We start from the raw sequence: 27,675 nt of genomic DNA, 5'->3' as shown, positions 1-27,675 counted from the left end.
ACAAAACACACATTGATATAATGTAGATTTCAGGCCAAAAGACTGAGACCCCAGGTTTAAAGTCTGGGAGGTTAAAGCCAAGGTAAACGTACAAATAGGAAGTTAAACTGAGCTCATCGTGTCTGCTTTCCCTGAAAATATCTTGATTTTGGTTTGTTTTTCTCTTCCTGAATTTTTAAAAAAATGTATGTGCTTGAGATTTAGCCATATTAAAAATGAAGTTGAAAAATTTATTTAATACTATGGATATTGCATTGCAGTCATTAAACATAAGCAGTAGACATCTTATGATGCCTGTTCCCTTTCTCCAGGGAACTGGTCCTCCGCCCTTCTATTCCAATCCTGGAGGCACTGTCAATGGAGATCTGTTTCAAGAATGCATGACCTTAGGAAGATTATTCAGGACCTTTTTCAGGATTAATAGACACACCAAGACAGCTCCTTCAGAGCCTGAGAACCCTCTATATGCATAGAGGTGTAGGAGTCATCTCATTAACTTAGACAGAGTACCAGAAAAAGCAGTGAACCCTGAGGAAACCAAAAATACAAAATAGAGACAAATACTCAAAACATAATAAAGCACCTGGGTCTATTTATCCCTTCATCTAGTCAACCCCAGGAAATTTTAAATTATGGGGGCTAATAAATTCTCTTTTGTGTTTAAGCAAGTTTAGACTAAGGTTCTATTATTTATAAACAAAGAAGTATCCAATACAAGAGACAGAAAAGGATTTCAGTTTAACTTGCATTTATCCACTCACATCTAACTGCATCCCCTCGACTTTCCATTCGAAGAACAGAAGAGCATTTTCCTCCAGTGATTTTTCTAACCTAACATACACAGGCATTCCAAATTATCCCATTATTCCAAACTAATCATCACTACTTTTGGAGGACAGGGTGGAAAAAGAAAAATATTATCTTATTAACTTCCCAGTTTCAGTACATACTTTCTATACATACTTTGACAGCAGCGATTCTTTAACAGAGGATAAAATCTACCATTAAAAAATCAAGATATCAATTATATAGAGCATCATGCATAGCAGTCTTATTTTATGAACCCAAGTACTAAGGTACAAACTTAAAAAAAAAAACTAAACTAAAAGCAGTTAAACAATTTTTGTATGTTATATGGCATACTACTTCAAAAATTTCAGCCATATTATGTCAATACACATGAATATCAGTGATGTGACCCAAAACAAAGAGTTGTAATACAAATACCATCTATTTGCTCACCTCAGAAGCATGATTCATGAAAAGACTTTCAGAATATTAGCTATCATCATATTCATATCCAGCAGTGAAAGCAATAGCCTTGCTCATCACATGTTTCAAAGATTCCAAACCGGGGAAAGCAACGCATACTCACAAATTATAAAGCATGTCAGCCATGTTGCTTCGGTAATACAAAGCATTTCTATAGGCGCTTTCAGCTTCAGAAATTTTGCTCTGACTCTTGAGAACATTTCCAAGGTTACCCCACGCTGCCAAAAAAAGAAAGACGTATTCAGACTAGTGTCATTCTGATTATATATGATATACTATCAAGCCGTCAGGAAGTACCACAAGGAGAGAAAAAAAATCTCGTAGAACATCTTTAAGAAAGAAAATTTATTTCCTTTAAACTCAAACTGAGGGGTTACATGTGAAAGCCTAAAGGATGATGATTACGTCTCAAAGCAAATATATACACATACAATTTATCATAAGGCCAAGAACGATGTTACCTTAAGATCACCTACAGATTTGAAGCTCTTTCAAATTTCAGTAGAGTTCTTCATGAACTGAAATTGTTGTATACCTACTAAACCAGAAACTGTAAGAAATGATCTTAAAATAAACAAAGGTTTCATTCAAAAACAAAAACACTGATAAATAACAGAAGAATTGGGAATCAAAAAGAAGATAACTAAGATCAAAGATATAAAGAGGCTTAATAATCATCAGAATATATCAGCAAAACATTATGCTCCTTAAAATAGTTAAGTATATATGTTTTACTCAGATATAATGCTTTTATATCTTTCCTGCTAATAAATTCACAAGTGGGAAAATCAATAAGTTTGTGTTTTCACACATAATCACACTTAAAAATTTACATTTTCACTATACCCTTTATTTTCCACTCCAAACAATCATGATTTCTCAATATTATAAGATACCCCATCACCAGTTGCCCACAAAGCAAGGCGCTCAAGCAGACCTATCCCTCAAACTTGGATGTTTCCCTTGTCCTTTTTCCTTCCCACAAGGAGATGGGTTGCTGGGCCCTTAAACCAGAGTCCCTCCCAACTAGAAGATGAGGATGAGAAGGCTCATGTGTGTCAAGATCTATTTATCTGGAGAATTCCTAGTTCTATATGGAGAATGGAAGGGTTTGAGATACCAATTTTTAATGCATTAAAATGCATAGAATCATTTGATCCCAAATTTGCTTGTGTACCCTGTAATTTAACACACTGTGCCTTCATTTACTAATCTGCAACATGGGAGAAAATAATATCTCCTGGGTTTTTTGACAAGGACTAAATGAGTTAGTATACGGAGAGTGTTTAAAATAGTGCCAGCCATGTGGCAAACACTCAATAAATGTTTGCTATTATCATTAATATCATTGTAATGGATGCTCTTCACAATTTACAGTGTCAAGCATTGCTTACAAAAACAGGATCAAATATAATGCACTTTACATACTTAGTAATATCTACAGAGAATAATAATCTTTCATATTTGGAAAGTCATATACCTTCTTTGGCTTCTGATGGAGAACAGAGGAGAAGCATATACTTACCATTATGCAGTACCTAATCATGCCACATACCATACCATATACTTGAAAAATATTGTCTCACTGAGCTCTCAACATAGTACTGTATATTAAAACCCTGTCCACCGCATGAATAAGGAAACAGACTCAGAGACACTTAAGAACTTGCCAAGTTAATACAGAAGTACGAAAGCAGAGATTTCAATCCAAGGCTTGTTGTTGTTTAGTTGCTAAGTCGTGTCTAACTCCTTTGCAACCCCATGGCTATAGCCCATGAGACTGTGTCCATGGGGTTCTCTAGGCAAGAATACTGGAGTGGGTTGCCATTCCCTTCCCCAGGGGATCTTCCCAATCCAGGGATCAAACCGGAGTTTCTGGTTTGGAAAGACATTTAAGAGGATGTTTAATACAAGTCTCTTAGTATTGGCTGATAGTAGAAAGTAATCAACTTATCCATCATGGAGTATCATGCGAAACTTTATGGATTACTATACAGCAGTGAGAATCAACAAGTTCTGTGTAAATATTTTCACAGGAACAGACCTTGAAAAGCCAAAAAATATTCAAAATACCTAATGCATTCTGTCACAACATTACTTAAAAATATTAAAAACTCCTTCCTACCCAAAGTATCATTATATACTTTACAAGGATACATTATAAATCTAAGGACAGAAATCAGTTACATTAGGACAGTTGCCTATGATGCAAAGGGATATTTAAGGTAGGAACAGAGGTAAAAGGGAATAATATATGAATAAAAGAGAAATTTGTAGGGATCATCCTGAAAACTAGCCAGGAACTAAGGAATATAATTGATCTAACTTTTGCAGCTGGGAGAAGAAAAGGGGGACAGAAGGGAGGTGAGGATAACAGAAAAGGGGAAAAGGAAAATTAAGGTCATGCCACACATTCTTTTAAAATAGGGATGGAGTTATCCTATATCCTATTTAAGGAATAAAGGGTTTTAACAGTCATTAAACTTTTTCTTGTGTTGATGTTAAGATGATTCAAAATGGATGCTTGAGGTTACCTTCAAATTTGCACTTGGTGAATTTTATTTTGGACCAATAGAACATAAAGATCTTGTATTTTTACAAATATTTAATGTCATTTTACATTTTTAAGCTCATATATGTCATTGATTCATTCATTTCATGCAGTAATCTTTAAAACCCTTCAGTTTTACTGGAATAAAATCCCTGGAATTCTTACAAGAAATTGTGATTAAAGTCCAAAAAAGTAAAGTATCCAGTTTTTCAAAGTCTGTATTTTAATAGACAGTGTGCCCAGATGAATTCAATTCTCACATTAAAACACTGGAGATAATAAAGTACTTATTTGAAATTTTAAAAAACTGTATTTAGTTTACGCTAAAAACTTCATGTAATTTTTCAAAGTTTTTCCCAACAGCATTTCAAAATATTTAGAGTACTAATTTTATTCCTGTTGTTTGACAATGTGAATATTGTAAGAAGCTGCTCTTGTTGAGGGACTACCGTTTCATCTCATGGGCTTAGTTTGAACAACTGCAAACCTAGGTGGAGAAAATGAGGAGGAAAGGGTAAAGAGCGAAGGAGAGGTGGGAAAGAAATAAAAATATATGTATGCTGGGATAAAAATAATAGTGCTTTCATTTATTTAAAGTTTACTATATGCTTGCCAGCATCCAGAATTTATATAACATAATAATAAACTTTGAGGTCCATCACTATACCCATTTCATTGATGTATAAACTAAAGTTACCTCCTTAAACTGTAAAGTTAATGATAAGAGAAAACCAGATCTGCTTCCAGATGTCAAAATCTCACCATCTCAATACTGAGTCTAACTACAAAGTCAAATCACATATCATAGTACTCAATATTTGCACATATTTAATTGAGGGACATAAAGTATAAGTATAAAATGGAGCCAAAATTAATTATCCAAATGAGTCATTCCCTCAGAACTGGTAGGGACAAAATACTCCAGAGACAACAAACTTTTAGAACTCATGCTACCAACAAACTTCAGCTACACGGTACCCATCTTTCATAATGTATTTTCCACACCACAGAAAAATTAATGCCAAACAATATATTAAGTACTTCATATTTCTTTGGCAATGAGATTTTAAATGTCACATTTTCTAGAAAATGCAATGGAAAGAGAACATAGTTATATTAGATATAACTATGTTCGTTGCTCAAAGATACTGGAGATTACGTACATTTATCAAGGACTCCTAAGTACCCTAAAGATGCCTTATATGTGATGGAGATTTAAAAGCATTGTTTAACAAGCACATGACTTATTTCTTAGGAAAGTGGAAAGTGAAAGTTGCTCAGTCATGTCTGACTCTTTGTGACTCCATGGACTTGTACAGTCCATGGAATTCTCCAGGTCAGAATACTGGACTGGGTAGTCGTTCCCTTCTCCAAGGGATCTTCCCAATCCAGGGATCAAATCCAGGTCTCCTGCATTGCAGGCAGATTCTTAAGCCAGCAGGGAACTTCAAGAATACTGGAGTAGGTAGCCTATCCCTTTTCCAGGGGATCTTCCCCACCCAGGAACTGAACCAGGAGTAAGAATTCTGGCAAATTCTTTACCAGCTGAGCTACCAGAGAAGGCTTTATTTCTTAGGACTAAGCATATATGATGATTATATTAAGGAAAGGTGAACTGAAGATTCAAGGTATCACTGGATAAGTTTCAGGAAATCTCATCTGTGAAGTTATTTTATTTTCGAAAGGAAAACAAAATTTTTCTTCAGAACAAAATCAGGAAGCAAAGAATCAAGAACAACTCTTATATCTCAAGGGCCCTTCATACTGGCATTTAACTACACCTAAAAGATAACCACTTACTAAAAAATGACCTTAATTCACAAGGAAAGCTACTCAAAGGTCACAAACTGCCACAGTTTATGTTATTTGAAAGGCAGAATAACAATTAAATATTTCCATCTTGCAAAGGTTCTTCTAAAGAGGAAAATCAAATGTTAGCTCCTTCTGGAAATGTTAAGTGATCTACAATGAATCACTCCAAAACTTTTTCAAAGACCTCATTCAAATATAGTAATTCTAAGTTCACAGAGTAAGTTTAAACTTACTCTAAAGTATCAACTATTGTAATTTCATAGTGCTTGATATATTTTATAAAAATCAATGCAGGCAGATTTGAGCAATTTTTTCCAGGATAATTAAAAACTGGAAGATATTTATATTCATTGATTATAAAAAAGTTGTTTATATTATGATTATGGCATGCATTGCTCTTTCAAAAATTAGCTAATAAGATGAAATAATCTCTTAATATTCAAATTTTAACTACTTAACATTCACACAAGCAATCATACTTCAGGGTTCAGTTCAGTTCAGTTCAGTCGCTCAGTCGTGTCCGACTCTTTGCAACCCCATGAATCACAGCACGCCAGGCCTCCCTGTCCATCACCAACTCCCGGAGTTCACTCAGACTCACGTCCATCTAGTCAGTGCTGCCATCCAGCCATCTCATCCTCTGTCATACCACTGTTTCTATTACACTGATCCTCTGAACACAGCCACCAAAATCAACAAGGCCTCTCACTTTTTATTTCCACCTTTAGTTGTAATTTACCTTAGAACTTTAATACATGTCTTTAGTCCCTATATCAATACCAAGTTCTATGTAAAGATCTTGCAAAATTGAAACATTGAAAAATGCTTTAACTATCATGATAAATTCTAAATTTGCTTCCTCTAATTCTGAATAACTTGTTTGAAATCAGAATGCTACCACAAAAAGGGGTTACACGTTGAAATCTTGCCAGTTATATAAGCCAGATCAGCTGCAAAGGAAAATAAATACAGGAGTGCCTAGTGTACCTGATAATTGTTTTCCTTCAGATTTTAGCCCTATTTTTACACTTCTATCTATATGAACTCTTTCAGTCCTCCTAACAAAGATTATCATCCAGTTAGTACTTGACAAGGAAACTGTGCCTTAGAGAAAGGGTCACTTAAAAGCTAACAGAGATAAAAGTTGTGTTGTTATGTTCTGAAGCCCTTGTTTTAACCACTATGAAATACCTGGACTTCAGATGTGTTCCAAAAACAGTGTTCACATAGATGTAAGCTAAATAACTGTCATTTTAAATATGAGGAATTATGTTAAAATTTCTAATCTCAACGAAAATGGTAAAAAAGAAGCAAGCAAGCAGAAGGAGTAGGAAAAAAGGGCCATGTAACTGCATGAAACTTAAGATAAGCGTGAATGTGTTTCGTTTTGTTAATGCTTTCTCACTCTATCCATTAACAAACATTGTAAGGGGGTCAACTTTTGTAGCCTGGGTTTATACTGATTTCATGATAGTCACTTCACATGATCCAAGGAAATCACAGTGCTTATAAGCCTATAAGGATTTATATTTCCTAAGGTAATTATACCTTGGATTATTACAGAAAGAAACATAATGTTAAGTGGGTAACAAAGGTCTGGTTAAAATGTTAAGTGGAAAAAATAGAAATAATTTAAAGATTATGATTCATACAATACCAGAATACATATACTACATACATTTATGTAATTCTAATTATAGCAACTTTATAATATGCAATTATCTCTCTTGTTTCTCTATCTTTGCTTACTTCAGACACAACTGAAAATCAGTATATTCCTATAAGGGAAAAAGTATTAAAAATGAAAAAATAAAATTTAGTACTCCAATGATTTGGTAACACTGTCTTCATAGCACTGTTAATTAGTATAACATCTATGTGCATATTGTAATATCCATATATACAGTTCAGGGCAGGTTTTTTGGTTTTAACAAATCTAGGATTATTCCTTCGCATTTTACCATGTGCAGTCTCTATTCTGACTTTGACTATAAGCCACCCCCAAATCCACAGTTCAGTGTCTGCTAAAGAATTCTCAAGGATCACTGCTGTGGGCTGGCAAAAGGGCTTGCATAACTCGATGAAGCTAAGAGCCACGCTGTGCAGAGCCACCCAAGACGGATGGGTCACAGTGAAAAGTTCTGAAAAATCAAGGTCCCCTGGGGGAGGAAATGGGAACCCACTCCAGTATTCTTGCCTCAGAACCCTGTAAACAGCGAGGAAAGGCAAAAAGATACAACACTGGGAGATAAGCCCCTTCCCAGATCAGAATTTGAGCAAACTCCAAGAGACAGTGAAAGACAGAGAAGCCTGGCATGCTACAGTCTGCAGGGTTGCAAAAAGTTGGACAGGACTGAGCGATTGAACAACAGGTCAGAAGGTGTCCTATATGCTACTGGGGAAGAGCTGGAACAATTACAAATAGCTCCAGGAAGAACGAAGCAGTGAAGTCAAAACAGAAACGATGCTCAGTTGTGGATGTGTCTGGTGGTGAAAGTAAAGTCCGGTGCGGTCAAGAATAATATTGCATAGAAACCTGGAATGTTAGGTCCATGAATCCAGGGAAATTGGATATGGTCAAGCAGGAGATGGCAAGAGTGAACATCAACATGTTAGCAATCAGTGAACTAAAATGGCCAGAAACGGGTGAATTAAATGGACAGGAATGGTTGAATTTAATTTAGATGACTATTATATTTACTACTGTGGATAAGACTCCCTCAGAATAAATGGAGTAGCTCTTACACTCCAAAAAAGGGTCCAGAATGCAGTACTGGGGTGCAGCCTCAAAAACAACAGAATGATCCTGGTTCGTTTCCAAGGCAAACCATTCAACCTCAGTAATCAGAGTCTATGCCCCAGCCACTGATGCCGAGGAAGGTGAAATTGACCAGTTCTTTGAAGACACATAACATCTTTTAGAATTAACACCAAATAGAGATGTCCTTTTCATCATAGGGGCTTGGGATGCAAAAGTAGGAAGTCTAGAGATACCCAGAATAGCAGGCAAGTTTGACCCTGGAGTACAAAATGAAGCAGAGCAAGTCTAATAGAGTTTTATCAAGAGAATGTGTTGGTCAAAGCATACAACCTTTTCCAAGAACCCAAGAGACAACTATACAAAAGGACATCACCAGATTGTCAATACAGAAATCAGATTGTTTTTTTGCAGCCAAAGATAGAGAAGCTCTATACAGTCAGCAAAAAGAAATTCTGGAGATGATTGTGGCTCAGATCATGAGCTTCTTACTGCAAAATTCAGGCTAAAATTGAAGAAAGTAGGAAAAACCACTACCCTCATGGCTCAGCTGGTAAAGAGTCCGCCCCAAATGTGGGAGACCTGGGTTCGATCCCTGGCTTGGGATGATCCCCTGGAGAAGGGAATGGCTACCCACACCAGTATTCTGGCCTGGAGAATTCCATGGACTATACAGTCCAGGAGATCACAAAGAGTTGGGCACAACTGAGTGACTTTCACTTCACTTCAGGAAAAACCACTAGGCCACTCAAGTATGATCTAAATCAAATCCCTTGTGATCATACAGTGGAGGTGACAAATAGATTCAAGGGATTAGATCTGGTAGATCGAGTGAGTGAAGAACTATGGACGGAGGTTTGTGACTACAGGAGGCAGTGACCAAAACCATTCCAGAGAAAATAAATGCAAGAAGACAAAGTGGTTGTTTGAGAAAGCTTTACGAATAGCTGAGGAAGGAAGAGAAGAGGAAGAGAAGGGACGAAGGGAAAGACATACCCAACTGAATGCAGAGTTCCGAGAATAGCAAGGAAAGATAAGAAGGCCTTCTTAAATGAACAATGCAAAGAAATAGAGGAAAACAATAGAATATGAAAGACTAGCAATCTCTTAAATAAAACTGGTGTGATCAAGAGAACATTTCATACAAGGATGGGCATGATAAAAGACAGAAACAGTAAGGAACAAAGAGAAGCAGAAGAGATTAAGAAGTGGCAAGGATACACAGAAGAACTATACAAAAAAGGTCCTAAAGACCCAGATGATAATGATGGTGTGATCACTCACCTTGAGCCAGACATCCTGGAGTGTGAAATCAAGTGGGCCTTAGTAAGCATTATTATGAACAAAGCTAGTGGAGATGACGGAATTCCAGCTGAGCTGTTTCAAATCCTAACAGATGATGCTGTTAAAGTGCTGCGCTCACTATGTCAAGAAATTTGGAAAACTCAGTAGTGGCCACAGGACTGGAAAAGGTCCATTTTCATTCCAATACCAAAGGATAACACTAAAGAATGTTCAAACTACCATACAACTGTGCTCATTTCATGTGCTAGCAAGGTTATGCTCAAAATTCTTCAAACTGGTTTAGTTGTACATGAACCAAGAACTTCTAGATTTATAAGCTGGGTTTTGAAGAAGCAGAAGAACCAGAGATCAAATTCACTGGATCATGGAGAAAGCAAGGGAATTCCAGAAAAACAGCTACCTCTGCTTCATTGATTATGCTAAAGCCTTTGACTGTTTGGATCACAACAAATTGCGGAAAATTTTTAAAGAGATGGGAGTACCAGACCACCTTACCTGTCTTCTGAGATACCTCTATGTGGGTCAAGAAGCTATAGTTAGAACCACACATGGAACAACTGGCTGGCTCCAAGTTGGAAAAGGAGTACAAGGCTATATGTTGTCATCCTGCTTGCTTAACTTACATGCAGAGTACATCATGCCAAATGCCAGGTTGGATGAATTACAAGCTAGGATCAAGATTGCCAGGAGAAAGATCAACAACATCAGATATGCAGATGACTCCACTTTAATGGCAGAAAACGAAGAGGAACTAAAGAGCCTCTTGATGAGAGTGAAAGAGGAGAGTGAAAAGTGGTCTTAAAACTCAACATTCAAAAAACTAAGATAATGGCATCCAGTCCCAAGACTTCATGGCAAATAGTAGGGAAAAAAGTGGAAGCAGTGACAGATTTTATTTTCTTTGGCTCCAAAATTACCGTGAATGGTGACTACAGCCATGAAATTAAAAGATGCTTGCTCTTTGGAATGAAAGCTATTGACAAACCTAGACAGTGTATTAAAAAGCAGAGACATCACTTTTCTAGCAAAGGTCCATATAGTCAAAACTACAGTTTTTCCAGTAGTCAGGTATGGATATAAGAGTTGGACCATAAAGAATGCTGAGCACTAAAGAATTGATGCTTTTGAACTGTGGTGCTGGAGAAGACCCTTGAGAGTCCCTTGGACTGCAAGGAGATTAAACAAATCAATCTTAAAGACAATTAATCCGGAATATTCATTGGAAGGATTGATGCTGAAGCTCCAATACTCTGGCCACCTGATGTGAAGTGCCAATACACTGGAAAAGACCTTGATGCTGGAAAAGACTGACAGCAAAAGCAGAAGTGGGCAGCAGAGGATGAGATGGCTAGACATCATCACCAACTCAATGGACATGAATTTGAGCAAACTCTGGGAGATAGTGGAGGGGAAAGGAGCCTGGCATACTGTGTTCTATCAGTCACAAAGAGTCAGATAGGACTTAGCGACTGAAAACAACAACAATCAGAACCACGCATGGTCTGTGAAGCTGAGTCTTCTCTGTAAAGGCCTTCACTCTAATTTCCCAACTAGGCTCAGAATGTTTCTCACTGCATCTTAATCCAAACAAAACAAAACAAAAAATATACTTCATGTTCCTCTCTGACAGCAAGGTATTCTCTGTGAAGTTTCTGGTTAACTAACCCACAGGATTATATAAATAAATGAAGATAGGAAAGTATTTGCAAATATAATGACGGACAAGGAGGGAGAATTTGGAAACACCTGACTTTGGGACTTCAAATCTTACCAGATCCTTTTTCTAATAAGCCTTTTACACTGTTGAAAGTAGTCAATCTGAAAGACTTAGTGAATAGTAACTGGCATGCCACAAATAGTGACCCTGTTTATATGAAGTGTTAGCCACCCAGTTGTGTCTGGCTCTTTGTGGCCCCATGAACTGTAGTCTGCCAGGCTCCTTTGTCCAGGCAAGAATACTAGAGTGGGTAAGCCATGCCTTCCTCCAGCAGATCTTCCTGACCCAGGGATCGATTCCAGGTCTCCTGCATTGCAGGTAGATTCTTTACCATCTGAGCAACCAGGGAAGCCCATTTATATAAAAGACACACCAATTCAGTAAAGGCTCATAAGAAATTCCTCACATTTGGCTGATCTCTTAGCCCATGTAGCCATTCAACCGTTACACATAGATTGATAGCAAAATATACAGAGTTGTTTCTGATTTCATAGTCAGAATATAATTGAGCCAAAGCATCTCTTACAGCTTGCCTCCATCATAATTATAATCATTTGAGTCTGGTTCAGCTCTAAAAGATGAAGAACCTTTAGAAAAGGTGAGAATTCTAAACAACTCCAGTGGGGGTAGGGAGGAAGAGAAGTGATTAAAAAAAAAAAAATTCTCCCTTTTGTTCTTTTACAATCCAATCTCATAAGCTACTTTATCTCACAATGAATCCTGTCATCATTAAATGGGTTCCTGCCATTTAATAGCCCCAGGTTATGGCACCCCACTCCAGTACTCTTGCCTGGAAAATCCCATGGATGGAGGAGCCTGGAAGGCTGCAGTCCGTGGGGTCGCTAAGAGTCAGAAACGACTGAGAGACTTCACTTTCACGTTTCACTTTCATGCATTGGAGAAGGAAATGGCAGCCCACTCCAGTGTTTTTGCCTGGAGAACCCCAGGGACGGGGGAGCCTGGTGGGCTGCCGTCTATGGGGTCGCACAGAGTCGGACATGACGGAAGCGACTTAGAAGTAGCAGCAGCAGATTCCAAATATGTATCACTAAAAGGAAATTTGATGCGGAAACCTAAATCAAAAAGATCCCAAACCTAAGCTTTTAGTTTTATTTCTGTTACCAATTAGATCTAGGTCCACTAAAGTAAATGACTGGACTCTCCCATTTCTTATTAGCAGTAGTAAGTAAGCATGTAATATGGGCCAATCTCTGGGCCAAGGGTGCTATACACACAGTGCATATACACACAGTGCTACTGCTGTACTTGCTATACAGATCAGCCACCTAGAAGCTCAGAGAGGCTGTAACAACACTGTAAAGACGAGCATAACAGCCCCTCATGTCCTGACTTCCGTGGCTCAGCTGGTAAAGAACACACCTGCAATGCAGGAGATCGCCTGCAAGCAGCAGACCCAAGTTCGATCCCTGTCTGGGTTGGGAAGATCCCCTGGAAGAGGAAATGACAACTCACTCCAGTTGCCTGGGAGATTCCAAGGACCAGAGGAGATTGGCTTAGGGACTAACCCACCAAGACCACCCTATCTACCAACTTACCATGCCTTTTCTCCCTAAGCATTCTGCCTCTCAGTTGCTCACCAGTAAAACAGATGTAACAATCCCTGCCTAAGTTCAACTCCAGCATCACTGAGGTAATTAAATAAGATAATAGATGTGTAACTCTATAAAGTACATTTCTATGGAACAGGAATGATATATCATTAATAGATCATCATCCATAAAAAACATAACCAGGTAGGTATACCCTTTAATAGTGTATCTCCTATATTCAGTCATGCTATTGAGAATTTCACTGCCAAACACATCAAGGCCAAGAAAAGAAAACTCAAAGCAACATTAAATACTCCCGAGGCCAGTTTTCTTGTGATTTTCCTTTGAGAATATCATTAAAAAACAATTCTTTGGGCGTGTTCCCTGATCAGGGACCCAGCCCATGGCCCCTGCAGCGCAAGTGCAACGTCCTAACCACTGGACTGCCAAGAAGTCCACAAAGCCAGTTTTAAGATAAGAGAGATTAAAATAAATAAATAAATAGAGATGACATTTTATTTTAAAACAGCTTTTCCCGAGATTAAATGCAGTATATATCAAATATAGTACATCACAACACCATGTTATAACCTATATTAACTTCAACATATTAATTTTTGACAGTAGCTTTTAACTCAGCAGGTAGTGATGAACATGGAAAAAGTAGAGTTAGTAATAGAGAAAAGGGCATTTTAAAAGTAAGAAATGTTCAGTAAAAGCATAAATATAAAGAATAAAATATTTAGGTGGGTAGAAAAATATTCTTGAATGCTAATAAAATAAAATTAGCTATTAAATAAAATAAATTTCTAAAAATGTCAATTACCTTTCCTATACGCTCAAATCTTGGGCAACTATCATTTTAATGTATATTTTCAGCTACTATGAACAACAGAAAAAAAGAGGGAGGTTAATTTCCTTTGCCTTTTTTGCTGCTATAGGGCAAACAAATAAGGGCTCTTCAAAGGCTGTGCAGCCAGTACTTGTATGAGGTATTTGTGCGTTACTTGAAAAACATGATATTGATATAAAGGATGATGCTATTCATTTTACAGCCTTAAGCATACAACTCAGAAAGTTCTACTTCCAAACAGCGAAAGGAAGCTAGTACACAGAGGGGAAAATTAAATAGGAAAAACCAAAAGAGTGAAGGCACTACAGTGACATTCTCACATCAGTTCAGCACTGTGAGAAAGAGAAGGGCTGGGCCATTTTCCTGAAGCTCTAACAGAGAATTTTCAGTGTCCATTAAACTCTCTTTTACACAAAACACATCTACTGGATACATATTAGTTTTAATAAATATTACCAACTAGACATTATGGCTAGATATGTGGTTTTAGAGGCATAAACCCATATAATGCATTCTAAATGATATTGACATTCAGAGGATTTACATGTTAAGTTGATTAAAATCCATGAAGAAGCAGTATTCTCCTAGGCAGTCATCAGGACTGGGGTTAGGGTATAGTTCTTTAAGTCTAAACTCCTACTTAAAAGCCTCAAAAGTAAATATCTACTCTAGGGTCCATTTGGAAAAGCCACAATCAGAACATGGCAGATCTCTGACCAAGTGTCACTTAAGCCTCCTGTTTCTAGAATCGCACCAGAAAACCCAAAGATATGGCACAAAAAGAACCTTACTGAGTATTATCTGCCAAAAAAAAGAAAAAAAAACATCTTTCTCAAAATCATTGTCCTAAACTATAAGAGCAAAAGAGATTTTTTAAAATCTTGTGCCACTGTTTCCTAATAATACAATTCCAACAGCAGAAGTAATTTTAAATATATTGTGATTAGAGATAAGAAAAAGGCACAACACAGATTTGTATGGTATCACTAATTAATATGCTCGTGTTTTCTTTATGTAAACCCAGAAACTTATCTCTACTTGAAAATTGTTTTCAACACTCACATGAATACAGACAACAGCGTTCAGTTTTAACCACTAGAGTGAAAATGACTTGAAGCCATCCTTGGAAAATATTCAGATTATATGAAAACAGACTAAGTAGAGAAATGAGGTATTCTATACAAGTATTGCAAATCTCCAAAGCTTATTTGTAAAAACTCAAAGAGAATAAGCCAAGTGATAAAGTAAGACCAAATATTATCAAAATACTTCCAATCTCCTGGTCCCTCCTGGTAGCCATGCGATATATATATTTTGAGAAATTTATCTTTTTACAAGGAAAAAGAAGACAGAAAGAGAAGAAGAAATGTTTATTACGTTTCTTTATTAAACAAACTCCCAGCTGTAAAACACAGAGCCCCACACACTGTAAGACTAAATTCCTTCCACCATCCAGGGAAAGAACTGCACTCACCAAGAAGTCTCTTGACACCTCACTTCTCTGCTCTAGTCAAAATTTGACAATCATCTTGTATTAACCTTCTTCCTAAAACTTACAATTCCTAGAAAGTTCTCCTAATTAAAATGCATGCCTATATTACTCTCGGAAAAATACTAACACTGATATTTTAAAATAATATCCCATAATGTTTTACATGAAGGAATTGAATTATGCTCTTTAAAGTGACTGAATAAATGTTCAGAGTGGCAGCCAGTATTATTGAGATTTAGACACCTAAATACAAGACTCAACAAAGGACCTAAGGGTTTCGTTTGTGTTTGTTTGTTTCTACTATTTAATCAAGTTATATTGTAGTGTCTTACTTGGAAACAATATTATCATTTTTAAATAACTTTTAGCCTTTGGTTATTTAATTTTTTAGCAAGCATCTATGTGTGTTTTCTACTAGATTTCCTAGAGAGTAATATTTAGATTTTGTAATTAATACTAATATGCAAGACTAAAGAGAGAGATTTCTAATTTAACACTCCTATGCATAAAAAGGCTCTCACTTTGTTTTCCCATTGAATTATACTTATAAAGTCTCCTAAACCCAAGTGTTTTTTTCAATAATCATATGATTTGAACATCTCAGATTTTTCCATAATCCCTTAAGACTTAACTGGAATTTTCCTTTACTTCCATGGGAACAAGTACAGGTGTGTGTGATTAATAAGGATAAAACTGAAAAATGTGCCTTACTGAAAATCTGCTGTATTTGTGACATTATCTGTAAGTATATTACAACAGAAAATAAACATATTTTAGTTGTTCAGCCTTCTGTGTTTTATGAGTCAAACACCTGAAATTTGATTTTGCCTAAAACATTGCTCTAATACATTTTTTGACTGACTTTAGCAGTTTTGTTCTCTTTTGTTGAAGGAGAACTTAAAATTTCAAAAATATTAGCTATGTCTTAAACTCTATTCTCAAAAATAATTTCTAACATAGCTAACCTATTCCTTAATAGATGCCAGATTTATGTTTATTTCTTAGGCGTTTCTCTTTCTGGTAGTGTGGTAAAACTCTGTGCAGAGATTCTCTCCTTATATAGAACACATAAAAATGCAATCCCAAAGAAACATAATGCCAAAGAATATTCAAACTACTGCACAACTCCACTCATCTCACACACTAGCAAAGTAATGCTAAAAATTATCCAAGGTAGGCTTGAACAATACATGAACCAAGAACTTCAGTGACTCAGCTGAATTTAGAAAAGGCAGAGGAACCAGAGGTCAAAATGCCAACACCCATTGGATCACAGAAAAAGTAAGAGAATTCCAAAAGACCATTTACTTCTGCTTCATTGACTACTCCAAAGCCTTTGATTGTGTGGATCACAACAAACTGTGGAAAATTCTTCAAGAGATGGGAATATCAGACCACCTGACCCACCTCTTGAGAAATATGCATGCAGGTCAAGAAGCAACAGTTAGAATCAGACATGGAACAACAGACTGATTCAAAATTGGGAAAAGAGTATGTCAAGATGGTACATTGCCACCCTGTTTATTCAACTTCTATGCAAAGTACATCATGCGAAATGCAGCACTGGATGAAGCACAAGCTGGAATCAAGATTGCCAGGAGAAATATCAATTGCTTCAGATATACAGATAACACCACCCTCATGGCAAGAAAGCAAAGAGGAACTTGAAACAGCCTCTTAATGAGAGAGAAAGAGGAGAGTGGAAATGCTGGAATAAACTCAATATTCAAAAAACGAAGATCATGGAATCTGGTCCCATCACTTCGTGGCAAATAGATGGGGAAACAATGGAAACCGCGAAAGATTTTATTTTCTTGGGCTAGAAAATCACTGCAGATGGTGACTGCAGCCATGAAACTATCAGACACTTATTCCCTGGGAGAAAAGCTATGACAAACCTAGACAGCATATTAAAAAGCAGAGACATTACTGTGCCAACAAAGGTCTGTCTCATCAAAGCAATGGTTTTCCCAGGAGCCATGTTTGGATGTGAGAGTTGGACCATAAAAAAAAGCTGAGTCTCAAAGAACTGATGCTTTTGAACTGTAGGTTTGGAGAAGATTCTTGAGAGTTCCTTGGACAGCAAGGAGATCAAACCAGTCAATCCTAAAGGAAATCAGTCCTGAATATTCATTGAAAGGATTGATGCTGAAGCTGAAGCTCCAATACTTTGGTCACCTGATGTGAAGAGCTGACTCACTGGAAAAGACCCTGATGCCAGGGAAAGAGAAAAAGGGGACGACAGAGGATGAGATGTTGGATGGCATCACCTACTCGATGGATATAAGTTTGAGCAATCTTCTGGAGCTGGTGATGGATAGGGAAGCCTGGCGTGATGCAGTCCATGGGGTCACAAAGAGACATGACTGAGTGACTGAACTGAACTGAAAAATGCTAGATAGAAAATGTGAGTATTTGTCAATGAATGTCTTAATTGATGGGCTTCTCTTGTGGCTCTGCCGGTAAAGAATCTGCCTGCAATGTGGGAGACCTGGGTTCGATCCCTGGGTTGGGAAGATGCCCTAGAGAAGGGAACGGCTACCCACTCTGGTATTCTGGCCTGGAGAATTCCATGGACTATATAGTTCATGGAGTCACAAAGAGTCGGAACGATTAAGCAACTTTCACTTAGTATTAACTGATGGGACAGTAAGGGGAATCCTCAAACCCAGAAATGCTCAAAACCATGAGTCCAGAAGGTTAATAGGTTCTGAAGATGGCATTCACCCCATGTAAATTTGCAGAACTAAGAGGAATCAGGGCTTGGGATTTAATTGGCTTCGAAAGAGAGGTTGGATAAGAGAAGCCACACAAACTCAAGCCTTGGGAAGAGAAGCACTGGTCTCACTCAGGAACATGGGTGAAAATTTCAGAAGAATATAAACTGGATAATACATAGTTAGTAATTCTTGGACATATTCCAGGAATGCAAAGTAAGTTCAACATTAGAAAATCTATTAATATAAATCATTAACATAAATAGATTAAGTGGGGGAAATGCCTATCATTATCAATATTAACTCACAGAAAGAAAACTCAGACTAGAAATAAGAGGAAAACTCTGATAAAAGCTGTCTACTGAAAAATATAAAATGCACATAATTAATGGTGAAACATTTAAAACATTCTTAAAAAAGAATGAAATAAAAATCCACTGTCATCACTTCTGTTTGACATTGTAATGGAGGTTCTAGCATAAAATAAGAGAACACAAGAGAAAGCAATAAAACTGAAATAAAAAGATGTATGGGGGGGTCATCAGTGATTCTGGTAATAGCTTATTCTCAATATGCAAAATGTGTTATTTGTTTTAGTGGTTTCCTTTAAGTGGTTCAAATACAAGGTATGTGGATATATTTCTCAATGAATGAAATATTTCGTATATATTTAACAAAAGAGAAGCAAAGAAATGCTAGAACATTTTAAGAATGAAATACAAAAACTAATATGGAAATCAGAATAATATAACTTCATACTTCTTTTAATTATATGTGAGTGTGTTTCTTTGAAATATAACCACTAGTAAATATATTCAATCTAAGGCAACACTAATTTTAGGGTTAAAGGCTTTCAAACACCCATAAAGATTCTGTAAGTTTTGTTATGGTAATCCCAAAGACACAGTGATATGTCACCTACTTTATTGTTAATACACAATAAGACCATTTTTACTGAATCCATTGTGCTGTCTTTTTTTCTTCCCTGAAAAACTGCACTTGCAGTCATTAGAACTGGAACCAAAGTAGATATTTATGTACTACTCTGTTCTTAGAGGAAACGATATGCTTTTGAACTACTGTGATTTACTCCATGTCAATGAGAAACCACAGTTAACTTACTCAAGAATCAAATATTTAAAAGGTGCCTTAACAATTTAGGATTTTACTTTTTAAAAATCCTTTGCTTGAGATTTTCATTTCAATGAGACATTTTCATTTCATTCTTGTCAACCCCCTTATTTTTCTTTTTTCTACTCAGAAGAGACAAATTAAGAAGAAGAAACACAGGATTTCCAGTTCAAGATGGCAGAGTAGAAGAATGTGTGCTCACCTCCTCCTACAAGAGCACCAGAATTGCTCCCATCTGTTGAACAATCATTGACTTGAGGACACTGGAACCCACCAAAACAAGATACCCTATGTCTAATGACAAAGAAGCCATAACAAGATGGTAGGAGGGGCACAATCACAATAAAATCAAATCTCATACCTGCCAGGTGGGTGATCTACAAACTGGAGAACAATAATATAGAAGAAGTTCCCCCACTGTTGTGGAGGTTCTGAGCCCCATAGCAGGCTTCCCAGACTGGGGATCCAACAAAAGGACTGGGAATTCCCAAGGAATCTGACTTTGAAGGCCAGCAGGATCTGATTACAGGACTTCCACAAGACTGGGAGAAACAGACTCCATCCTTGGAGGGTGCAAACAAAATCTCACATGCACTAAGACCCAGGAGAAAGGAGCAGTGACCCCACAAAAGACTGAACCAAACTCCTTGCTAGAATTGGAGGACCTCTCATGGAGGCATGGGTCAGCAGGCTTCCCACACAATTGGGGAGCTGGCAGCAGCAGTCCTGGAAGGGGCCCCATGGCATAAGTCCCCTTGGAGGTTGCCACTAACCCTACCATGGACCCCACAGACCCCAGGTCTGGGTCACTTCAGGCTAAACAACTAACAGGGAGGGAGCACAACCCCAATCGTAAGGAGACAACTGGATTAAAGCTTTACTAAGCACAGCCCTGCCCTCTGGAGCAAGACCTAGTTTATCTCACCACTAGTCCCTCCCATCAGAAAGGGTACACAAGTCTCTCAGTCTCCTCCATCAGAAAGCAGACAGAAGAAGCAAAGAGAAGCACAATCTCACAGCGGCTAGAACAAAAATCACATAAATCACAATGAAAAAGCAGAAAGTTATGTCACAGATGAAAAGACAAGATAAAAGCCCTGGGGTGGGGGAGTGGGTGGAAATGACGTGGAGATAGTGAACCTTCCAGAAAAAGAATTCAGAATAATGATAGTGAAGATGATCCAGGATCTCAGGAAACAATGGAGCAGATTCAAGAAATGTTTACAAAGACCTAAAAGAGCTAAGCTTCCCTGGTAGCTTAGATGGTAAAGAATTTGTCTGCACCCAGGTTTGATCCCTGGGTAAGGAAGATGCCCTGGAGAAGGAAATGGCAACCTACTCCAGTGTTCTTGCCTAGAGAATTCCATGGAGAAAGGAGCCTTGTGGGCTACATTGCATTGGGTCGCAAAGAACTGGATACAACTGAGCACCTAAGCATACACACACGCAAAAGAACTAAAGAATAAACAAACAGAGATGAATAAATACACTAGAAGGAATCAAGAGCAGAATAAATGAAGCAGAAGAACGGATAAATGACCCAGAGAATGGAATGGTGGAAATCTCTGCCACAGAACATTGAAAAAAAAAAAAAAAATGAAGACACCCTAACAGACCTCCAGAACAACATTAAACACACCAACATTCACATTATCGTGCTCCCAGAAGAAGAGGGAAAGAAAGGACCTGAAAAAATAAGTGAAGAGATAATAGCTGAAAACATTTCTAACATGGGAAAGGAAATAGTCAACCAAGTCAAAGAAGCACAGAGAATCCCTGGCAGGAATACACTGAAACACATAATAATCAAACTGACAAAAATTAAAGACAAAGATTAATATTAAAAGCAACAGGGGAAGATGACAAAGAACATACAAGGGATATCTCCCAAAAGGTTATCAGCTGATTTCTCAACAAAAACTCTACAAGTCAGAAGGGAATGGCATGATATATTTAAAGTGATAAAAGAGAAGAAACTACAACAAAGAATACTCCTCCCAGCAAAATTCTCATTCAGATTTGATGGAGAAATCAGAAGTTTTACAGACAAGCAAAAGTTAAAGAGAATTCAGCACCACCAAGCCAGCTTTACAACAAACACTAAAGGAACTTCTCTAGGCAGGAAACATAAGAGAAGGGAAAGATCTCCACAAAATAAACCCAAAACAATTAAGAAAATGGTAATAGGATCACACATATCGATTATTACCTTAAATGTAAATGGATTAAATGCAGGAGCCAAAGACATCAACTGGTTGGGCAGATGAAAATCTGCGCATGCACACACTTCTACTTCCCACATCACTCTACTTAACCCCTCACACTGTGTGTATTTTATATTGCTAGGTAATCATGTTCCCATTATGGCTTGCAATTTTAATGATCTTTTATTTTTTGTCTGGCTATTGATTGTGAAAACTGATAAACATCTTCTACTATTGTGATTTTTGATTAGTACAATAATTGTATCACGATTGCTCAACAGAAAATAACAGAATCCTACATCACTTAAAAAAAGCAGCAGCAGCAGAAGAAACACAGAATTTCTTTACCCTATGGAAACCTTATTCCACTTTGTATTGTTTGTCTCTCAATCAGCCTTTTAGGGAACTTTTTGCTAGCTATCTCCTACCACATCTCTGTCAAAAATGAAAATTTGTATTTTATAGCTTTTTAACTCAAGACAGTCAATCTTATAAAATATTATACTGGTTTTCCTTCTTGATTTAACTGCTAAATTTTATTTTTTATAAAAATCTGAACCTCTGAAATTTTCTCATCTTACCTCAGAAGTATTGTAACTTGACAAATAATCTAAGAAATATAGTAAGAGTCATTAAACAATCTCAAAGTTAGCTGGTTAATTGCAACATACCACAGTTAAAGAAGACAGTCAATTAGAGGTAATCAAAAACTTAGACCATAAAATCCACAATGAATTAGTCAAGTTTCACATGACTTGGTGGTTTAGATTTCACTTAAATTATGAATTTTTTCCTACATAAAATGATATTCCTTGCACATACTTGTTTCTTGAAATCTGCAACCATGTGAAGCTGACATAGAACTATCAATTTCACAGAAATCTAGGAAAAAAGAAAAATTGTCAAATGTTGCACAGCTGAAACAACTATTTAATTTGTTTTTCTATATCTAAACGTTCAATATTTGTTATCTGCATAAGGAGGGACTGAATATAGGAAATATAGGTGGGCTGCTGTCTATGGGGTCGCACAGAATCGAACATGACTGAAGCGACTTAGCAGCAGCAGCAGTAGGATGTGTGAATAATCACCTTTATAATTTCAAATATGTGGTCATTTTACATAATTTTACATACTTACATCAGAAAAGAGCATTAAAATAAATGTCATCATGCTAAATTTTCCTTGGATGAACCCTGCTTCATTAATCCTAAATATTTTCAGAAACTGTTTCCAAACAAAAAAATCACAATCATGTTTTGTAAGGCAAATTGCTATAAAGTTAATAAACCAACCATTCTAAACAGCTGATTTAATTTTTAATTTATAACTTGAAAAACTGTAAATGCCTTTTAGCACACTAAATATGCTGCCCTTATGCTATCATTATCATCCTTTTTTATGCATATGAGTTCACTGATCTGTTTATCCATAACAACTTTGTTAGTCTCTGCTTATGACCATAATTAATAAGGAAGTCAGCAAATAGGTGGTTTAGGGAAAACTGGAGATGCGTTTGAGACACAGACAAACCACCGAGGTGGAGAAGTCCTACAGTCACGGGGAAAGTAACTTGGAAATTCAATGACACATTTATTGACTCCATACTAATATATCCCAAGTAGTGTTCTGGATTCTATACAGAAATGAAAATGAAGGCACACTTTGGATAGAACCTTGCAGAATGAATAAATTTTAAGAGGAGGCAAAACCATACATGAGACAGCTGTGGAAATGAGAGAAAGAGAGTCAAATTGTGTAGTGTGCCTTGAGAGCCCTAGTAGCAGAACTCAATGGTGCCAAATTCTGCAAGAGCCAAAGACACATGGGAATTTAGATAAGGCCAGAGGCCAAGAAAGAAAAGTCATACATTTAACCACTTTGTAATGAATTAAGAAATGCTTTTTCCAAGCAAATACTTATCAATATAGTATATAAAACACAGTGCTTTAAACACACACTAAAAAAAAAAAAAACGTTTAAATATTATATTTAAATAATATAAATATATTGACTTGTTCATTAAATAATGAGCTTGCTTATTAAAGCAAAGAAAATTTCCTCCTTCCTAAGCACAAAAATGCAAACAGTCATTGTAAATGAGCAAACTACAGCAATCAACTATGTCTAGTATTTTCCTGACATTATCAACCACATAATGAGATAGGACTTGTGGTTTACATAGTCCAAATCAGCTATCATTTCTCTACTATCCAGATTTAAACCATAAATTAGAAGCACACTCACTATATGACAGGCTCTACTCATCATCATTTGCATCCAATCAGTTAATGACAGGCAGCTGTCTGTATGACCCATTACTGAAGGCAGCAGCTTTCATGTATAATGCTTCATGAGGCTTAAAATCATATTCTGTTGAAGTAATAGTAGACTGAAGTACTCCAAAATTTGCAAAGGCTTTCAAAGGCAGGAAAAAAAAAAAAACTAACTCAATGAAATAACTGTAATCTCAAACACAGTTACATAAGACTGGCTTTAAAGCATTTCTAATCTTTGGCTAGGCTCAAATAACATCACAGACTAAGAAAAACCTCTTAAAGAAGATCACTACCAGTCTCATAATTGCTAAGGAACTCACTGGAGCCAGAATATTTATTAGCATGCTATAAGTAGAAAAAGTTCAGGAACCTGGATTTTAAAAGTTTTACCTCGTATCAAAATGGAAGCCTATGTCACAGAAGGGACTCAAAGGGACTCAAGGAGTCCAAAACTAACTCCACTCCCAATTCTATCCCTCTTATAATGAAACATGCCTTAGTATGGAATAGGAAGGGTTAATTTTAAATTTACACTAGATTTGCTTCTGTGACTTCAACCCTTTTTTTGTTATTATAAACATACATAATGGCCTGCCTCAGGGAGATAACCTGAGTCAACCACCTGTGAAGGACGTTTTCAAGGACTGAATAGTCTTTTTACTTCGTTTCCTCACCTCCCCTCCATCTCTGATCTATGAGAAAACCTGGCAACCAGGCCCTGAAAAGATGATTATTTTGAGGTGCTAGCCTGCTATCTTCTAGGTCAGCTGGCTCCCCGATTAAAGTCTCTTCCTTGCCTCAACACCTCCTCTCTTGGATTTACTGGCCTGTTGTGTGGTGAGCAGAGCGAGCGTGGACTTGGTAACAAGGGTGTGGTACATCAAAACATATTTTACACTTTCATTTCCCTTAATAAATAAACATCTTATCTCAAATTAGTTCTAAAATTTTTTAAGGAAGAGGATTACGACTAACATTTATTCATCAGTGTATTCACTCAAAAAAACCCCTCTCTCTTGTAGGCACTATCCTAGTAGCTACGTACATAGCATTTAAAAAAAAAAACAACGCAAAACTCCTTGTCTTCTTTTGTCATGCATTATACTTTACACTGAACAACACATTCAAACAATTAACACAGAAATAAGGAAAATATAGTCTGTCAAATGGTCCTAAATGTCATGGGAAAAACAAAGTATGGAAAGAGGACGGGGAATGCTAGACAAAGCAGAAGCAGAAGGGTAGCTGTAATTTTACAAAGAGCAGACAATTTGACATTCAGCACCTTACTGATAATGCAACGTTGCACCGAAGACCTAAAGGAGTTGAGGGAGACTATCTCAGGAAACACATTCCAAGAAAAAGCAGTAACAAGTGCCAAAGGTCTGAGGCCAGGGTTTCCCTGGCATAGAGAAGGCACAACATATGGGCCAGCAGGGCTGGAGTGAAGCAAGAGAAGGCAAGGCTGGGAGACTACAGTGTCCGGTCTCTGCCTGTGTGCTTTTGAGTTGGAGAGAAATGGGTGCCAGTGGAGCACTGGGAGCAGTGAACACCACAGTCCAGTTTATGTTTCAAAAGAATCATTAGGGCTGCTGATGAAAGGTCGATGCTAAGGATGGAAAAATGGAAGCAGGGGTTCAACTCAGACGTATAAAAAGCTTGGAACTCCTCACTCCCATTCTTACAATAAGAATGTGCTAAACAAATGGCAAACTCAAGGAAAACCAGTTGCAAAGAGATGAGATTACCTGGAGGAAAAACTGATAGGAATAAGTAACTGGCAATAACCTGCTGAAGGCTGAATGTGGTGGAGCTTAAGTGAGAGTAAGAAACCTCTGGAGCCCCTAATCTTAGAGGCATCTAGCATCCAACTCCTTCGTGGGTTTGAGTTCAGGGCCCAGGGACTCCCAGCTTCTTGCATTGAAAAGCCAAGAAACAGGCCTTCCTGGCTCTGCGGAGGAGAAGAAAAAGAACTTCTATGAAATGATCTTCCTTCATAACAAAGGTCTCCCCTCCAGGGAAGCAGCTTTACCACAGCTGTTTCCCAGGGCTGTGAGGGACAGGCACTCCTCTCCCTCCCATCCCCTCTGGCTTTCCTGTCCCAACAAGAAGGAGAGAGAAGGAAAGTTAAGAAACTCTCATAAAGGTGACAGTCCAGAGACACTAAGGTTTAATCACCAAAAAAGAGGACACATTCCTTCTCCTACATTTAACCAACATACCAGCAGGGCTCCAGTATAAATATGGTTAATTTACAGGAGAAAGAGATGCAAAATACAGACTCCAAGTTTGGGCTAAAACCCAAAGACTATAGAAGAGAAAAGGAAACCAGGGAAATACAATGCCTCCATCTACAGCAAACATTCAACTCAAGCCCAGCTCAGGGTCAGATTAACATTAAAACTCACACTAAGCCTTTTTTATCTAAATTCCTATTATCAATACCTGATAACATCATGTATGACTCTCACAAAAGCATGCTAAAAGGCAAGGAAATGGAAGCAGGGAGCTTTCACTGTAGACTTTTAGTAATATCTCATAAAAGATGGTGGTGACTTGGGGCATGATGGTAGCAGTGGAGATGGTAACACATGGTCAAGTTCTGGATATATTTTTGAAGACAGAACAGAGGGGATTTGCTGATGAAATGGATGTAGGGTAGAAAATAAAAAGAGCAGATATAGATGACTCCTAACGTTGGGCAAAGCTTTTGAGAAAATGCAGTTGCTATCAACTGAGATGGTAAAGCACTTGGCTGGAGTCCAGGTTCAGAAAGGGACTGTTCAGGAATTCAATTTTTGATGTCTCAGAGGATTTATACTACTGGTCAGCTGTACAGTCATTTAACTAATAATATTTGGAGTATCTAGATGCTATCCAGAGAAGGCAATGGCACCCCACTCCAGTACTCTTGCCTGGAAAATCCCATGGATGGAGGAGCCTGGTAGGCTGCAGTCCATGGGGTCGCTAGGAGTCGGACATGACTGAGCGACTTCACTTTCACTTTTCACTTTCATGCACTGGAGAAGGAAATGGCAACCCACTCCAGTGTTCTTGCCTGGAGAATCCCAGGGACAGGGGAGCGTGGTGGGCTGCCGTCTCTGGGGTTGCACAGAGTTGGACACGACTGAAGTGACTTAGCAGCAGCAGCAGATACTATCATACTTCTCAAGCAGTAGGAGACACGAAAATATATCAGACATGCTTAATAACTGTTTTACTGCATGAACAGATGGATGAAGAAATGACCAATCATTTTAACCATGTCACCAAAATAATTTCAACAAAGTCGGAATCATAACTGTCAACAGTATAGTAGCTAATGCTGGAAAATATTCAGGAATTTTTTCACCTACCCTGGGACAGAGACTGCTACTTATAGTAGCATCTCAGGATTGGCCCTACTCTTATTCAAAAGCAATACAGTGTGGCAGGGTGCTTGGATTCCCAGAATAAAGATAATATCTCCCAGCCTTCTTTGTAGTGAGGTGTGGCCCAGAGTCTGGGAAAGAGCATGGGATGGCAATTTCTATGATATGCTCTTAAAGAGAATGGGAACACCCACCATTTGTCCCTTCTGTCCCTCTTCCTGTTAGCTGAAGTGTTGAAGTGACACTGAGCCATCTTGGACCACTTGGACAGGGTTACCCCACTGAGATGGCAAGGGAACAAAAGCAAAGGCGTACAGATCCAGAAGACCCATGGCGCCATCTTATCAGCTCTGGGCTACACAGGCTTAGACTGTTATGAAACAATAACGATTCTATCTTCTTTCAGCCACTGTTATCTTGCCTCTTTGTTACTAGCTTAACCTGAAACTTAACCAACACATTTAATAAATCCTTCAAACAACCCTGTGATGAAATATGCTGGGGTTTTCTTTTAATTCCTTACAGTGTATCTCTTTTAAACAGCAGGAAAATAAACTGGCAACCTAGCCATGTTTTATATATTCTCATGTACCAGTGAAGAAAAACTAGCCGAAAAGCATTCTATAAGAACGGATTGCAAAAATTTTTACAGCAAGATTCAGG

The 27,675-nt window shown here is 37.6% G+C and overlaps 1 protein-coding gene across 1 annotated transcript in view; it reads right to left on the bottom strand.

The window, feature by feature from the left end:
- Nucleotides 1-27,675, bottom strand: part of TMTC2 (transmembrane O-mannosyltransferase targeting cadherins 2) — a 429,922-nt gene that overhangs the window by 191,704 nt on the left and 210,543 nt on the right. The window contains exon 4 of the mRNA XM_052641014.1: nucleotides 1,376-1,490. Coding sequence (XP_052496974.1) covers nucleotides 1,376-1,490 — 115 coding nt within the window. The remainder of the gene's footprint in view (nucleotides 1-1,375; nucleotides 1,491-27,675) is intronic.

The sequence above is a fragment of the Budorcas taxicolor genome, chromosome 5, assembly GCF_023091745.1.
Source record: "Budorcas taxicolor isolate Tak-1 chromosome 5, Takin1.1, whole genome shotgun sequence".
NCBI lineage: Eukaryota > Metazoa > Chordata > Mammalia > Artiodactyla > Bovidae > Budorcas > Budorcas taxicolor.
This window is presented reverse-complemented; position numbering and strand designations above follow the sequence as displayed.